At 39.2% G+C, this 17,890-nt stretch overlaps 1 protein-coding gene across 1 annotated transcript in view; it reads right to left on the bottom strand.

The window, feature by feature from the left end:
• Positions 1 to 17,464, bottom strand: part of Gk5 (glycerol kinase 5) — a 62,109-nt gene extending 44,645 nt beyond the window's left edge. Inside the window, exons 1-5 of the mRNA XM_015486750.2 lie at positions 17,459 to 17,464; positions 15,965 to 16,058; positions 13,508 to 13,583; positions 7,089 to 7,182; positions 431 to 562 (exon numbers count right to left, since the gene is read on the bottom strand). Coding sequence (XP_015342236.1) covers positions 431 to 562; positions 7,089 to 7,182; positions 13,508 to 13,583; positions 15,965 to 16,058; positions 17,459 to 17,464 — 402 coding nt within the window. The remainder of the gene's footprint in view (positions 1 to 430; positions 563 to 7,088; positions 7,183 to 13,507; positions 13,584 to 15,964; positions 16,059 to 17,458) is intronic.
• Positions 17,465 to 17,890: the final 426 nt, after the last annotated feature.

Genomic DNA, 17,890 nt, shown 5'->3' with positions numbered 1-17,890 from the left:
TTTTTTTTTTTTTTAAAATTTTTTTTTTTTAAATATTTATTTATTTATTTTTTTAGTTTTCGGCGGACACAACATCTTTGTTTGTATGTGGTGCTGAGGATCGAACCCGGGCCGCACGCATGCCAGGCGAGCGCGCTACCGCTTGAGCCACATCCCCAGCCCAAGTGGTACAGTTCTTGATCCAGGTGGTGCCACACAGTCGTTGCTCTACTAAATATCACCCTGTGTAAACCTGTGCTTTGTCCACCTTTCTACATGTGTACACAACAAAAAGGTTTTAAAAACCAAATCAAGTAAATATGACTTATCTTCCATTCCAATAGTGGTGGGGCTTCATATTCCCTCAAATAATTGAATTACTAGTTTTATTTCTTGGATTTTCCCTTCCCTGGTCTTTCTCACATTTCTACACACAAAACCTTTTCCCTACCTCTGTCAGGTTCTGTAAAATCCAGGCCAATCGCAAAGAAGCCTGCTGGGTGGTGAAGGTGAACCGACTGGCTGCTAGGAGTCGCTTACTTCTAGTGAAGAAGTGCAGCACTCGGCAGGAACTGTGCAGGAACTATTGAAAAGAAAGGAGTTTAAGAAAACCCACTGAAGGTATTTGATGCTTCCTTATCAATTTATACATATGCTAACAAACCCAATAACAAACAAGTCATTGAACTACTTAGGAAGTTGTTCTCAGCACTTAAGAAAATCTAGAACAGAGCTTGGCTTGGTGGCTCAGGCCTTTAATCCCAGCCACATGGGAGGCTGAGACAGGAGGAATACTTGAGCCCAGGAGTTTGAGGTCAGCGTGGGCAACATAGTGAGACCCCATCTTTTTTTTTTTAATATTTACTTTTTAGTTGTAGTTGGACAAAATACCTTTATTTTATTTATTTATTTTTATGTAGTGCTGAGGATTGAACCCAGGGGCCTCGCACGAGCAAGGTGAGCGCTCTACTGCTGAGCCACAACTCCAGCCCATGAGACCCCATCTTTAATAACTAAATAGCTAAATAAATCAATAAATAAGAAAAACCCACATAAGGGGCTGGGGTTGTGGCTCAGCGGTAAAGTGCTTGCCTAGCATGTTTGAGGCCCTGGGTTCGAACTTCAGCACCACATAAAAAAAAATAAATAAAATAAATATATTGTGTCCAACTATAACTAACAAAAAAAACCACAACATACAAAAGCCTACAACTCTTTTTACCTTTCTATTTAGTTTTAGTATGGAAGTGAAGGAATAGAGTCTAGGGAAGAGGCTGTATTGGTAGAGTTCTTATTTCATTAGGCTTAGGTAAACTTAAATTTTGTTTGAGGTCTATCTGTTTAGTTAATTCACTGCTATTCAAATTGTAACACAATCTACATAAAACTCTTGACCAATCTTTGATTTTGAAGGCTCTTATTCCATATATTTTTACAATATCCATTATCTTGTATTTCAGCTTCAGGTTGCCTCTATAAATCAAAACCCTAAGAAACCCGAATCTCATCAGTAAGAATGAACTCCTAGTAGCTCTTCCTCTTTTTTTTATTAGAAATCAAGTTATTATTAACTCAGAAGGAAATTTCCCTATATACTTTTTTTAACATCAATTTCTGTGTCAATTTTATTGAGGTACAATTAACATACAGTAAGATTTGCCAATTTTTTTTTTAATGTGTGTGTATGTGGTGCTGGGGATTGAAACCAGGGCCTTGTGCTTGTGAGGCAAGCACTCTACCAACTGAGCTATATCCCCAGCCCCAAATTTCCCTATATTTTAAATAATTAATACTTAGATGTTTATGATTTGATTTAATACTATCTATTCTTACCTAATGATCTAAGAACTTATTAAAAGCTTAAAAAGTATTTAAAGTACTTAAAGTGACGGCCTATATTCCTTTTGCTATATTTTAAGAAATGATTCAAACTTAAGTTCTTCATTCATAAGCATCCTGAATGGAATCCAGGGCATCACTCATGCTAGGCTCCACCACTGAGCTACACCCCCAGTTCTTTTTAAAATTTTTTTATTCTGAGACAAGGTTGTGAAAGTTGCCCAGGCTGGCCTTGAACTTACCATCTCAGCCTCCAAAGTAGCTGGGATTACAGGAGTGCACCCCAGCCTGGCCACAATGTACCTTATTATTAAAAATTGGATTTAGGATACTTTGAGGATCTTCTGTTAAAAATGCTGACTCATTGGGGGTGTGGATACAAAGTATTAAGAGCTCCAGCACCTGTACTTTGAGTCAACACCTGAACAATGAACAACTTCATTTACATCTAACAAGTAATTGTTGGGGGCCCTCTATTCTATATACGTGGACTGTGTTAGGCCTTGAAAAAAAAAAAAAATGAGACAGCCAGAATCTCTGCCCTGTGAAAACTGCTATTCTTGTGAGAAGAGAGACAAGTAAGTATTCAAACCAACAAGTTAGATAACCTAAGAAGACAGAATGTAAAATGAATAATTATTTAATGTGCCACAAAGATATGTATCCCAATTTCAAATGTGTTAAAATATGAAAATAATGGCCAGGCGCAGTGGCATATACCAGTGGCATAAACCTGTAATACCAGTGACTCAGGAGACTAAGGCAGGAGGATCACAAGTCCATGATCAGCCTCAGCAATTTAGCAAGGTCCTAAGCAACTTAGCAAGATTCTTTCTCAAAATAAAAAAATAAGGGCTGGGGATGTGGCTCAATCGGTAGCGTGCCCGCCTGGCATGCGTGCGGCCCGGGTTCGATCCTCAGCACCACGTACAAACAAAGATGTTATGTCCGCCGAGAACTAAAAAATAAATATTAAAAAATTCTCTCTCTCTCTCTCTCTCTCCCACTCTCTCTTAAAAAAACAAAAATAAAAAAAAATATTATCATCATCTGTGGTGCTAGTGATCGAAACCAGGACACCATTCGTGCCAGGCAGGTGCTCTGCTACTGAGCTACACTGCCAGCCCCGAAGTTATTATATTGGGGCTGGGGATGTGGCTCAAGCGGTGGCGCGCTCGCCTGGCATGCGTGCGGCCCGGGTTCGATCCTCAGCACCACATACAAACAGGGATGTTGTGTCCGCCGAGAACTAAAAAATATTGAAAATTCTCTCTTTCTCTCACTCTCTCTTTAAATAAATAAATAAATAAATAAAAATAAAAAGGGCTGGGAATATAGTTTAGTGGTAAAGCATCCCTGGGTTCGATTCCCAGTACCAGAAAAAAAAAATGTGTCTTAAAACTCATGAATTACTGGTGGTAATATAAATAATAAAATCATTCTTGGAAACAGGTTTGGCAGTTTCTTAAAAAATAAAACACACAAGTACCAGATAACTCACCAGTAGTGCTTTGGGATGTGGTTTTATTTACATGAAGTTCTATACAAAGAATGCTCATAACAGCTTTATTTACAATAGGTAAAAACTGGAGTTAGCACAGATGTCCTTCAACAGGTGAGTGGTTAGATAAACTGTGGCACATCTGTACCACTGAATACATTCCAGCAATGAAAAAAAAAGAGTTGCTAATACACCAACTTGTACGGATCTCCAGGGAACAATACTAAGTGGAAAAAGCCAATCCCAAAGGTAATATCAGAAAAAAAGTATGATCCCATGTATAGAACATTTTTAAATAAAAACATTTTTTAAATAGAGGACTGATTAGTGGTTGCCAAGAGATAACGATGGGAGAGAGTGTGGAGTATGGAGAGAAGAGGTAGATCACAGTTAATTAAAAGGCAACATAAGAGATCATTGTAGGGGCTGGGGTTGTAGCTCAGTGGTGGAGCACTTGCCTAGTACGGGTGAGGCACTGGGTTCAATCCTCAGCACCACATAAAAAATAAATAAATAAAGGTTAAATTATTTTTTAAAGAGAGAGAGAGATCATTATAGCCATGCACAGTGGTGCATGTCTATAGTCCCATCACTGGAGGCTGAGTCCCTAAGCAACTCAAAGAGACCCTGTCTCAAAATAAAAAAATAAAAACATGCTGGGGATGTGGCCCAGTGGTTAAATGCCCTGGGTTCAATCCCTAGTACCTTGAGGGGGAAAAAAAAAGAGAGATCATTGTAGTGATGGATATGTTCAGTATCTTTTTGTGAGTGTGTGTACCAGGAATTGAAAGCAGGTACAATTTATCACTGAGCCACATCCCAGGCCTTTTTATTTTTCTAGTTTGTGACAGGTCTTGCTAAATTGCTGCGGCTGGTGTTAAACTTATAGTCTTCCTGCCTCAGTCTTTTGAGTCATTGGAATTATAGGCCAGGCCCAGGCTGTTCAGTATTTTAATACAGCAGCAGATACCTGGAACCTGCACAGATGGAAAACTATATAGAATGTAACATAGGCACACAAATGAGTACAAGTAAAACTGGAGAAATCTAAATAAGATCTATGGATGATATTCATGTTAATATCCAGACTGTGACGTACTATAGTTTAGAAAAATGTTATCATTAGGAGAAACTACACAGTATATAAGGGACTTCTGCAATTTTTCTTATAACAACATCTGAATCTATGATTACGTTAATTAAAATTTCAATTTAAAAGACGCATGTCACAGGGCTGGGGTTGTGGCTCAGCAGTACAGTGCTCACCTAGCACATGGGAGGCCCTGGGTTTGATCCTCAGCTCCAAATATAAACAAATAAAATAAAGGTATTGTGTCCAATTACAACTTAAAAAATATTTTAAAAATAACACGTCACCACAAGGAACTGATAAATGTTGGAGGAGACATTCTGAAATTTAATAAGTTTGGTGCAAGAAACAAAGGGAAATGTGAAAGACTAGGGTAGAGAGGGCTCTTCACAAGGGCAGGGAAGGGTTCCCAGAGGGGCTGACACATGGGTGGGTCCCTAATCACGAGAAGGATCCAGTCATCCAATCATGATGGGAGAACTCAAGGTGAGAAAGGACTGGAGAACTACATGAACAGTATGCACCTGTAATCCTAGAGGCTTGGGAGGCTGAGGTAGGAGGATCACAAGTTCAAAGCCAGCCTCAGCAACTTGGCAAAGCCCTAAGCTACTCAGTGAGACCCTGTCTCTAAATAAAATACAAAAAAAGGCTGGGGATATGGCTCAGTAGTTGAGTGCTCCTGTGTTCAATCCTCAGTACAAAAAAAAAAAAAAAGAGCTACAAGAACAAAAGCAGACGGGCAAAGATGGACAAAGGGGTCTGCAAAGTGGACAGGGCCAAACTGTGTTGAGTAGTTGGGATTTTATGCTAGGGCAGAGAAGACGCAGTGATCACTAAGAACAATGAGAGAAGGCCTGGGTGGCTGAGCAGGCTGGAGGAAGACATGGCTGAGGAGATGACTCCATGTCTCAATTACTTCCTATTCCTTGGGCTAGCGATGGCCAAACTAACGACCATGGTGCCAGCTCTGACAAATGCAGTAGAAACAGCTCCCACAGCCTGAATCCCAAAACCATGAGCCCTAGGAAGAGTGACAGCAGGGAGGGGTTCCTCCACAGCTAGGACACGCCTGCAACAGGGCAGGCTCAACTGTGCCAGTATGCTTTTTGGTGCATTTTCCACTAAGAAGAACCAAAACTTTCATCAAGCACATGTTCAGTTTCAGGTAGATTCAGCGCTTTTAATGCTCAGTGTTACGCATGAGGTCTTAGTTTTACATCAAAATTTGACATCTGGAGTTCATACTGTAGAAGTAAAATGTTTTTGTGGTCACAACTAATTTTCAAAGGAATAAAAGTTTCAAATATCTCTCTTAACTTAAGGAATATTTGGTGGACTATTCAACTTTTTTTTTTAATATTTATTTTTTAGGTGTAGATGGACACAACACAATGCCTTTATTTTTATGTGGTGCTGAGGATCGAACCCGGGTCCCGCCTGTGCTAGGAAAGCACTCTCATGATTCCAGACCCTTAGTGGACTATTAAAAACTACTGGTTCAGGGGCTGGGGTTGTGGCTCAGTGGCAGAGCACTCACCTAGCACGTGGGAGGCCCTGGGTTCAATCCTCAGCACCACATAAAAATAAATAAATAAAATAAAGATATTGTGTCCAACTAAAAAATAAATATTAAAAAAACTAATGGTTCATCAATCCCCAGTATCCAAAAAAAATTATACATTAAGCCATAAAATTACAAAGTAAAATTTATGTATTTACTTATTTAATTTTTTGCAGTGCCAGAATGGAACTCAGGGCTTTACAAAATATTAGGGAAGACACTCTACAACTAAGCTGCATCCTCAGCCCTAAATGATTTTATTTTAAATTATACATTTCAGGATTCAAGATATTTCCTTAAAATCACTTTCAACTCCTTTAACTACCATTTCTTTCCTATACACAGAAACTCTCAATATTCAGTCTCACAAATTATTATGACAAGATGCATTTAAATATATGTAAAATATATATACACACATATATACACACAATATATGCACTGTCTGGTGCCAGCATAGTAGCTGAGAAGGCATTTGATCATGAGGCATTAGAAATTGATTATTTTATCAATATGGAATATTAATTGGAACATCAAACACCGAAGGTTGGACCACGTTTGAGGAGGTGGAAAACACCTGACCCTTTGACTCAGTAATCTCACAGTGAGGAGGGAGGGAGATTTCAGAGAAATAACACAATTACAGCTAGTGTTGATGCTGTTGCTGCTGCCACCACCAGCGATAGCACTGTCACTGACTGATGGCCTACTACTTCCAGGCATAAAGTGAAGAGTTTGTGGCAGGCTGCCAGCTATTATCTCAGTATCCATTCTTCACTTTATTACAACAATGATGAAATTTGGATATTTCATTCTATCTAGTCTGTGTCTTTTCCATTTCTCAAGGATACAAACACAAATTCCCACTAACAGGTAAAAGTGTGGTCCCCCCAACCTCCTCAAGACTTCCCAAGGTGCAACTATTAAGTACTTAAGTCTACCATATATAATTTTGGGTGACTATTATTAAACTTTACTGGTTTGGGGAATTGTTTGTGTACTCTTAATATCCTAAAGCAACAAACGAAGGAAGTTATGTAATTAAGTCTACAGTTAAGAGGTAGTTATAGGAAAAAACAATAACATCCAAATCACATAAGATCTAAGGAAAAGATTACCTTCATTATAAGAGAATTATTCCAGGATTTTACAAGTTCAATTGCTCTTAGGTCTTGCCAACTAATAAAGTTGTGAAAATGATTTCCTGTTTTCCTAAAAAAGAAGGAAACAAAGTTTTGAGACTCTGTAAACATCAGAGACTATACTAAAGATCTGCCATGAAAGAAAACAAAATTAGAAGCTAAAATATAATTTCAAAGCATGATTTAATTATATGGGGCTTTCTGAACAGCTTCTCTTTGATTTTTTAAACTAAACACACTGCATCACAATAATATGACATACATTGTGAAATTTTAGATCAGATTCCATCCCCAAAGATAATCTTTTTGAAATACTACAATGTGTGCACACCCCAAAACAACAAACGAAAAGGCCTTTGAAAACTTGTTCCACATATTTCTCTCTTTCTCTCTAAGGATTGAACCTAGGACCTTGCACATGAACACTGTACCACTAAGCTACATCCGAAGCCCTTTTTTTAAATTTTTTTTTTTTTAGTTGTTAATGGATCTTTATCATTTATTTATATGTGGTGCTGAGACTCGAACCCAGTGATTCACACACGCTAGGCAAGTGCTCTACCACTGAGCCACACAACTCCAGCCCCTCACCCCCAGCCCTTTTTATTTTTTGAGACAGGATCTCACTAAGTTGCACAGGTTGGTCTTGAACTTGCAACCCTCCTGCTTCAGCCTCCTGAATAGCTGGGATAAGAAGCTTGTGCTGCCATGCCCAACGGCTTCTTTAAAAGCAAGATACAAAGCCAATGCCTTTTCCCGTCCTTGTACTTACCCTGATACATATAATCAGATAAAAACTTCTGACCTCAGAGGATCTAAAATATCACCTGAGCCTATTTCTTTACCTTTCAATTGTAGGATTTGGCCTAGCCTTCAGGAACCTAATACGCTTACCAAAATTTCTCCAATAAACAGAAATTCAAACCGGGCATGGTGCCATGCTCCTTAATACCAGTTTCTTGGGAGACTGAAGCAGAAGGAATGCAAGTTAGAAGACAGCCTGGGCGACACAGTGAGATCCTATTTGCAAACAGAAAAGGCAGGGGACGTAGCTCAGTAGTAAGGTACTTGCCTAGCATGTGTGAGGCCTTGGGTTAGCTCCCAGCCCTGCAAAAAAAATTTAAACATTAAGAAAATAAAAACCCCTGGGCCAGGGTTGTGGCTCAGTGGTAGAGTGCGTACCAAGCATGCATGAGGCACTGGGTTCGATCCCAGCACCAAATAAAAATAAACAAAATAAAGGTATTGTGTCCATCTACAACTAAAAAAATATATTTAAAAAAGAAAAGAAAAACCCCAGAAATTCAGCAAATCCTGGGTCAATACCACAATAAGAGTACAGCACTAAAAAAATATAGAAGAATCTGGGCATAATGACACACACCTATAACACCAGGTACTGGGGAGGCTGAGGCATAAGGGAAAGATTCCAAGTTTAAGGCCAGCCTGGACAACTTAATGAGATGCTGTCTCAAAATAAAAAAATAAAAAGGGCTGGGGATATAGCTCAGTGATGGTGTACCCCTAGGTTTAATCCCCAATAGTGGAAAATAAAGAAAGAAGTAGTGAAAAACTCCTTTCTCCTATTAAGGATCCTACAAATCAGCCACTGGTTCCCACAAACCTGTGTGCCAGCAGTGACTGCACATGCTCTACCACTGAGCCACACCCCCAGCACAGCATCTACTAACCTTCAACATTAAACTCGGGCTGGCTTGCTACCCTCTTCAGGTCCCCTCCTGTGTCACTTTCCAAGGCTGCCATTCCCCACTCTACTTAAGCAGTCCACATTTATGGTCATATCCTCAATGATTTCAGCCAATATTTATAAGGCAATCTTTGTCTGTTTCTGGGGACAGAGCTGTGAACAGAGACAATGCATCTTTGCCCTGATGAACATACTTTTTACCAGGAAATTCAAACAAAGAATCACTCAATTGCTTACATAGGACAAGAATAAATGTCATGGAGTAGAAGTTCAAGGTGCCATAAATATATTTAACAGAGAGACCATTCCTGGACTGGGGGTCAAGAAAGGCTTCTTTGAAAAGTGACTGTGGAACTGAGCTCAGAAGGTTGCTTAGGAATTAACTAAGAAGGTGAACATTTTTTTTTTCCCTGCCTTGGTACTGGGGATTGAATCCAGGGGCATTTAACCACTGAGCCACATCCCCAGTCCTTTTTATTATTTTTTTTAATTTTGAGATAGGATCTCACTAAGTTGCTTAGGGCCTTACTGAGTTGCTGACACTGGCTTTGAACTTGTGATCCTCCTGCCTCAGCCTCCCAAGTTGCTGCAATTATAGGCATGCCCAACAGGAAGGTGAATATTCTTGAAAAAAAGTGCTGTTATTTTTTCAGTCATCATGAAGCAGTGTTAGGGACTGGCAGGCTAGTGTGCTGAAGAGCAAAGTGGGGGAAATCAAAACGTGGAAGCGATATTGCCAATTCAGATCACAGTACAAGACAATCTAGAAAACTGACCTCAAGGGGTAGCACATATTCCAACATTCACATAGCACTGACTTGGCTTAATTCTATTTCTACCAACAATAAAAGGAGAAAAAAAGAAGAGCATAAATGGCAATGTTATAATGAAACTGTCTTAAGCCCTTCCAACACGTTATACCATTCTGTGGCTCTTATATATTTTGTGTCATAAATAAGTGGCAAGAGCCATTAACATAAATATTAAATGCTACAATGAAAGACATATTTCATGTGGCAAGATCATGGAATAAAACTTGAGTAAGGAGACTTACTTGGGGGCTGGCACTCCTACTCAGCTTTGTATTCAGTTCAGCAGCACCACAGCGAGTCACTCCCTGGGAACCTCCCAACAGTTACGGAGGGTTCCCCGCTCACTGGCACGACTCACGCAGTTTATGTTACTGATTGGCACACACCCTGATCTGAGGTTAGTTGGCAGAAGTCTCCCTGAGAGACACAGCGACACAAGAAACAAATAGCTAGTGATTTTGTAAAACAAAAGAAATTTTTAAAAAATCAAAACAGAGGTGATATATTTGGAGTTATTTTAGAAAGTCAGCTAAACACACCACTGATTATATTGAAGGAAAAAAAAAAAGAAGTTAAATCCAAAGAATATGAAGAAAACTCAAGGACTGAAAAAAAAAAAATTAACAACATTGAGTTTCCTGGTCTCTTACAGGGGGAAAAAAACAAGGAGAAAAACAGTAAGAAAGTTCTAAGTTTTATACTTCCTGATAGCAAGCATATGGAAAACAGTGCTTGTATGGCCATGAGGACAGGGATATATCCTGCTCATAGGAAAAAGGCAAACAACGAGGGGGGAGGAGGGGCACTGGCTGGACTGGAGCAAACAATAGATTGTTCCAGAGGGTCTGGTCTGTCTCCCTTCCCACAGAGGAACAAGGCGTACTTCAAGCTTCTGGAACCTGCCAGCATCATGCACCACAGCGGCTCACTCAGGCCCAATGAGCAGAATAAGCCTCCATTATTTTAGGGTAAAGAAGAAAGGGGCCTTGCATCTATCTTAAAAAAAATCTGCATTACAGTTTTCTACAAGCAAAGAGTGTTTCTAAAACTCACAGAAGAATACAAATATTTCAAAAAAGAAAAAAAAAAAAAGCCAAGAAAAGAAACTCCCATAATTGATCTAGGAAGAAAACTTGTTCCCTCTACAAAGAAAAATAGCAATACCAATAAGGGAAGCAGACTGCTTGGAATCTGATTCTTATATCTTTTCTAAAAACAAGGTATGGTCCTACTGCTGCCCAACAAGTGTATTCCTAAAACTCCTATCTTGAATGAGAGGTACCAGATCCTGACGAAAGCACTCTTGGGGGCCCATGACCTTATCACCAAATCCAACCAAATGTGACACTTCCAAACAGCTCCCTTCCTGGAAACACTCTCTTGCCTCCATGACCTTATCATCCCCTTCTCAGCCTGGCTTTGATCCTGCTTTGCCAGCTTTTTCTTTCCTGATTTCCTTTTGATTCTGGAGGAAGGGGTCATAGTCCAAATCCTCAGCCTGCTTCTCTTCTCTCCAAATAATCCTACCAGATAAATCCACTTGTCTAGACTTCATATGCACCAGCAGTTCTCAATTGAGCATGATTTTGCATGTGGTTGTTACAATAGGATGGGAGTGGGGGTGCTTACTGGCATCTCACAGAGACCAGGAAAGCAGCCAAACATCTGCATGCCATGGAACAGTTTCCACAAGAAAGAACTTCCTGTCCCTAAACTTCCACAGTGCCATTGATTAAATCTACACAGATAACTTGAATTCATTCATCACTTCATCTGATGATATATTACTATTAAAGACTCACCATATTCAAGGCACTGGAGGGCAGGCACAGGGGGACTGCAGATGAAGGTATCAACCTCAGACACACCGTGCCTCGAAACAGAAAGTACCTATATGGAGATCTGCTGTGCCTCACCCTAAAGACGCCAATGTTCCAGACACCTCCAGCATATCTCCACATTCAGACATCCAAAACCAAACACTTTATCATCTTCTCTTTAACCTACTCTCCCCAAACCCAACCTGTTCCTCTTCTTGTGTTCTCTCTCTCTCTCTCTCTTTTTTTTGTGCTGGGGATTGAACCCAGGGCCTTGCGCTTGCGAGACAAACACTCTACCAACTGAGCTATATCCCCAGCCTCCTCTTTTTAAAAAATATATATTTATTTATTTATTTTTTTAATTATAGGTGGATATAATATCTTTATTTTTATGTGGTGGTAAGGATCGAACCCAGTGACTCACACATGCTAGGCAAGCGCTCTACCTCTGAGACACAACCCCAGCCCTCTTCTTGTATTCTCTGTGATTTTTATCACACTCTCCAAAATATCAAGGCCAGAAATATTGCTAAATTCAAATTTCTTCCTCTTGCCTAACACTAAATCAGAAACCATGTCCTAGCTAGGTGCTGCCCTGTACTCCCACCTGTAATCCCAGCTACTCAGGAAGCTGAGGCTGTAGGATCCCAAATTCAAGATCAGCCTTAGCAAATTAGCAAGACGCTGTCTCAAAATAAAAAATAAAATGGGTCAGGGGTATAGCTCAGTGGTAGAGCACCCCTGGATCCAATCCTCAGTACTGCTGGAGCAGTAAGTTTGTATGAATTCACCCCAATTATATTTTTCAGATTCGCAGGTATTTTCCTCCTCCTACTTATATTTCCCAAGGCCCAAGTTCAACATACACTTTGGAGTCTAGTGCTTTGTAATAAAGACAAATTTTACAGGGTTGGGTTTTTTTTCTCCCTTAAAAAAAACTCACACTGGCTGGGCACAGTGGCGTACAACTGTAATCCCAGCAACTTCAGTGGCTGAGGCAAGAGGATCCCAAATTCAAGGCCAGCTCAGCAATTCAGGGAGGACTTGGACAACTTAATGAGACCCTGTTGCAAAATAAAAATCAAAAAGGGCTGGGGATGTGGCTCAGTGGTTAAGGGCTCCTTGGTTCAATCCCTGGTACCCAAACCTCTGCCCCCCAAAAAAGAACACATGCTGGGCTAGAGGCTTGGCTTGATGTTAGAGTACTTGGCTAGCAAGCATGAAGCCGTGGGTTACATCTCCAGCACTGCAAAAATAAAATAAGACAAAAAACCCAAAAAGATAATTTGGAATCTTGGCTCTATTTACTGAGTAATTTTGAACAATCTCCTTATTTCTTTGAGTTTCAGTTTCTGTCTCTGTAAAAACAGACACAATACCTAAATAACAGGTTTGTTATAAAGATAATGAAACTTGGAGTATCATAGGTGTTCACACTATGGCTGCTATTAAATACCATAATTATGTCTAATCTGCATATGCCTCGGATGCTTGGTACCTACATAGTAAATTAGGAGTAGTCTGAAAATTTAAACTATAAGCACAATATTGGAATTTTCTGGGTTGCCAGGTGCGGTGGTGCATGGCTATAACCCCAGCAACTTGGGACACTGAGGCAGGACTGCAAGTTTGAGCCAGCCTCAGCAACTTAGCAAGGCCCTAAGTAACTTAAAGGAGACCCTGTTTCAAAATGAAAAATAAAAACGGCTGGGGAGGAATGTGGCTCAGTAGTTATGTGCCCCTGGGTTCAATCCCCAGAACAATAACAACAACAAAAGATTGTTAAATTCCCTGACTCTCTCTAGGAATAACATAATTTTTTAGATCTTCAATCCACTCCTTTGGAAGTTAACATCCAAAAAGAGGAGGAGAATTTCATGACAAGAAGCTCTTTATTGTTATTTTACATAAGTAAAGCCCAAGACCAAGTGAGTAGCCTGCAAGCCAGAAAGTAAGCTCATCTCAATTCACCAAAATACCCCAAACAGGTTTTGCAGCTGCTTAAGCACTGAAGCAGGAACCCACAATACAGTGCTTATCACACAAAGCACTCACCTGTTCCACGTAATGAAAGTCGCTCTCTGTGTGGATATACCAAGACCAACAATCTGGTTCGTCTGTGCTCCTGCAGCTGCAGGTGAAGACCAGTGAAACACATGTTTAAAAGCCAGTGATGTTTACTTGACCATATTACTGTATGGAAAATAAATTATTCAATATAATCTTTAAGGAAAACTCTTGGGTTTAGCACTTTGTGGGGGAGGGAGTTCTAGGATTACAGGCATATGTGTGGCCATGCCCAACTGGGCTTAGCATTTTAACGAAACAATTAGAACTAATAAATAAAGCACTACCTGGATGATTTTGTAGTTTTTTTTTTTTTTTAATTTAAAAGGAAAAAGACATAGCCTAACAAAATAGCTTTAAACGTTAGAAAAAGAAAAATGTATTCAAAGTAACTCAGGTAGTATGTTCTTCTTCCTGATAACACTAAAAAATTGAAATTTAACCTAGGTGGTGATCAATCACAACATAAGATGATTGATGGAGATAAAGGTAAATAATTATTAAAGCTGAGAATATGTTTTCAATACAAATAGAAATTAAGGATGTAAATAAAAACATGTTTTTAAAATCCAAATTTCCTAAAATATAGTAATACCAAGTGATTTTTATAATTTTTTTTGAACCAGGGATTGAACCCAGAGGAGCTTTTACCACTGAGCCACACCCCAGCCCTTTTTGTTTTTTTATTTTGAGACAGGGTCTCACTAAGTTGCTTAGGGCTCCATTAAATTGCCAAGGCTGGCCTCAAACTTGCGATCCTTCAGTCTCAGCCTCTAGAGTCACTAGGATACAAGTATGCACCTGTAACTTTCTTTTAAAACATCAGTTTACCCCACTGGGAAAATTTTGGCCAACTTCAATTTGAGCTCTGAGGAAAATTATCACACCATACATAGTATTCCTTACAAAAATATTCAACCTGAATCTCATGATGAGAAAATAATAAGACAACCCCCAAATGAGGGGCAGCTTGCTAAACTGGCCTGTGCTTGCTTGCTTTCTTTTTTGAATACTGAGGATTGAACTCAGGGGCACTCGACCAGAGTCACATCCTCACATCCTCAGCCCTATTTTGTATTTTATCTAGAGACAGGGTCTCACTGAGTTGCTTTGTGCCTCACTTTTGTTGAGGCTGGCTTTGAACTCAAGATCCTCCTTCCTCAGCCTCCCAAGCTGCTAGGATTACAGGAGCGCACCATTGTGCCAGGCTTCGCCTGTGCTTTTGAAACTGTCGATGTCATAAAGAACCTGCTATAGATTAAAGTAGACTAACCAGACTAACAGCTATTTGCAAAGCCTCATCTTTGCAATCTAGACAAAGAAAAAGTTATTATTATTTTTTTACTGAGATAAGAGAATACTGAAGACTAAATACTAGAGGACACTATGAATGCTAAATATTGTTAAATACTGTAGTAAGGTATTTACTAATTTCCTAAGTGTGATAACTGCACTGTGCATACACATGAGGACATGGCTTTTCTTTGGAGATGATGCTACAGTGTTTAGATGTGACAGATTACACCACAAATAACCCTCAAATATTTCAGGAAAAAATATTCGTGGAGAATTGTTTAAATCTGGGAGAAGGGTATACCAATGTTTGTTCTATTATTGTTGAAACGTTTTTTGTTTGTTTGTTTCTTTACTGTGCTGGGGAAGAAACTCAGGGCCTCATGCATGCTCTACCATGCTCTACTACTATGAGCTAGCTTCCCATTCCTTATTCTTGCAACTTTTTAATAAGTTTTGAAATATTACAAATTAAAATAAGGGGGAGAAGCAATTCAGGCTTGAAAAATGACATAAAATACTTTCTATAATCTATAAGTCATCTTCTGCAATGTTACTGAACACAGTTGCACTGAAAACATTTTTCTTTATTTTTTTCTTTTTGTGCTGGAGATTGAACCCAGGGCCTTGTGCATGGGAGGCAAGCACTCTACCAACTGAGCTATATCCCTAGCCCTAATAACACTCTTAAAGAGCTAAGATTTTTAGTCCATGGCTGTGGTTAGAAGACCACATCAACTGACCACAGAAGGAAAACTTACTTTACAATGAAGTAAGTTTTGAACAGTTGTGAACTCAGTACATGGTAACTGTTTATAACCCAATAGTATTCTATAAGCATCAGGAAATCAAGTCAGTCCTAGGTACAAGCAGGATGAAAGAAGATAAACATTCATTTAAATTACAGCTGAACAGACAAATGGGGGGACATGGTTGCTGTTACTTTTCCTTATTGAAGTGGTTTGCTGTGAACCACAAATCACCCCCCAAAAATATAGGGAAACTGTGACCCCTAATAAAATACTACATGTATATTATAACAACAAATTCTACAGAATCCTCAGAAAACTCTTAATAAAATCCCTGAGGAAAACTCTTATTACAATCAAAATATACCATAGAGGCCATTGTTATTTTTATTAATCCTATTACCTTTGATAGCATCTTTTATTACAGCAACAAATTGAGTCCAGAGAATGTCAGGATCAATTTCAACCCAGCCAACTCGAGGATAAAGGTTTTTTACCTATTTAAGAAAAGAGAAAATTTAATTAAAAATAATGAGATTGAGTCGACAGTAACTGGGCGTTGGAACTACTGGTTAAAATAATTAACATTATTTATCTAGTTAATTTTTATTGTTAAAACTGAGGGGCTGGGGGTGAAAACCAGGGGTAGAGTGTAGACTTAGCATGTGTAAGGCCCTAGATTTGATCCCAAGCACCTCCCCCAAAAAAGCAGAAAAAAAATACATGTAGGAAATTAAAAAGACTATATGGTAACACCAAAATAGCAGTAGTTCATGAGTTTATAGAGATTTCATCTTCTTTTATCTTACTTTTATTTTTCAAGTTTTCTACAATGAAGGTATTTTATAATAAGACAAAAGTCAGACTTCTAAAAGGTTAAAAAACAAATTTAAAAAGAACTGAGTTCCAGTTCAGATTATAATGAGTAAAAGTGTACTCCATCCTGTTTCTTCTACTATGTACAAATATAACCCTAGAGAATATACAGGCAGCTTCTTGGACTCTTAAATAGTATTTAGTAGCAGGTGCACTGGGGAACTAGACAAGAACTTGTGTACCAATAGCACAAAGGAGGACTGAGTTTGGTCCCCAGAACCTCACCCCCACCCCCGACATACACATACACTTCTTTTTAGTACTATTAGACTGGAAGGGAATTTCCCATTTTTCTGACTTCCCCTGAACTAGTACTCTAAAAACTAAATTGGGTTCCAGGCAAAGCTCTGTTGTTTGAACTCATAGAACCAGAAGGGGAACCCCCAACACTCAGAGGGAACATAGTGATCCCCCTCTGCCTTTTTCTCTTTTTCCTCCAAGACTCCCTACTTTCACACCCAGGCTGGCCTGAAGTGTGGCTGCAGCAGTAATAGTGGTTATCAGTAGGATTCAACAAGCATCTACACACTGAGGAAGGGAAAACTTCCTTCCTAATCAGAGAAGGCAGTCCTGAGACCAGGAGGTAAACCCCTGTGGCTTTCTTTATCTCTCTGGGCCCCTGTTGCCTCAGATGCATCCAGAAAAATGAGGTAACAAAAGATCCAAATTTCAGGCTAAAGACCAAAAGTGAGACTCAGGGAATTAAAAAAAAAAATAGTAGTTGCACAAACACCTGTAATCCCAGCTACTCTGGAGGCTGAGGCAGGAGAATCCCAAGTTTAAGATCAGCCTGAGCAATTTAGAGAGACCCTATCTCAAAATAAAAAATTTAAATATGTGGTGATGTAGCCCAGTGGTAGTGTTCTTGCCTAGCATGCTTGAGACCCTGGGTTCAATACCCAGGACCAAAAAAAAAAAAAAAAATATATATATATATATGGAAATCTCAGAGAGAGATGAGCTTGGGAAAAACATCATAGAAAGTTGTAAACAAACTCCTAGGCTCACATGGAAGCTGTACTTGCATGTTGCATGGATGTAGTTCTGAACAGTATACCAAAGACATTAAGAACAAAACTAAGGGCCAGACAACTGCCTGAGTCACTAGGCTGTGCATATATCCAAGGCAAATCTGAAAAGTACTACCAAGATTTAGGAAACACAAGTACTGCTGAATGCATAATGCATAGAAGGCTGATCAGAACTAAGTCTGAACCCAATAACTGCCTGATGAAAGAAACATTAGCATTTTTCGTAAGATTTACATAAGACCCAGTCTTTTAACATAATATTTAAAAATTAGGGCTGGGCACAAGCCCAATCCCCAGCACCACCAAAAATAAATAAATACTTATATGATAAAAATTAAAAACTCACAGAATGGGCTCAATAGCAGAATGGAGATAACAAAAGAAAGTCAATACTTGAAGATAGATCAATAGTAAATATGTGG

The sequence above is a fragment of the Marmota marmota genome, unplaced genomic scaffold (genome assembly GCF_001458135.2).
Source record: "Marmota marmota marmota unplaced genomic scaffold, marMar, whole genome shotgun sequence".
Lineage (NCBI taxonomy): Eukaryota > Metazoa > Chordata > Mammalia > Rodentia > Sciuridae > Marmota > Marmota marmota.
Note: the sequence above shows the minus strand (reverse complement) of the source record. Positions and strands in the feature narration are given on the sequence as shown.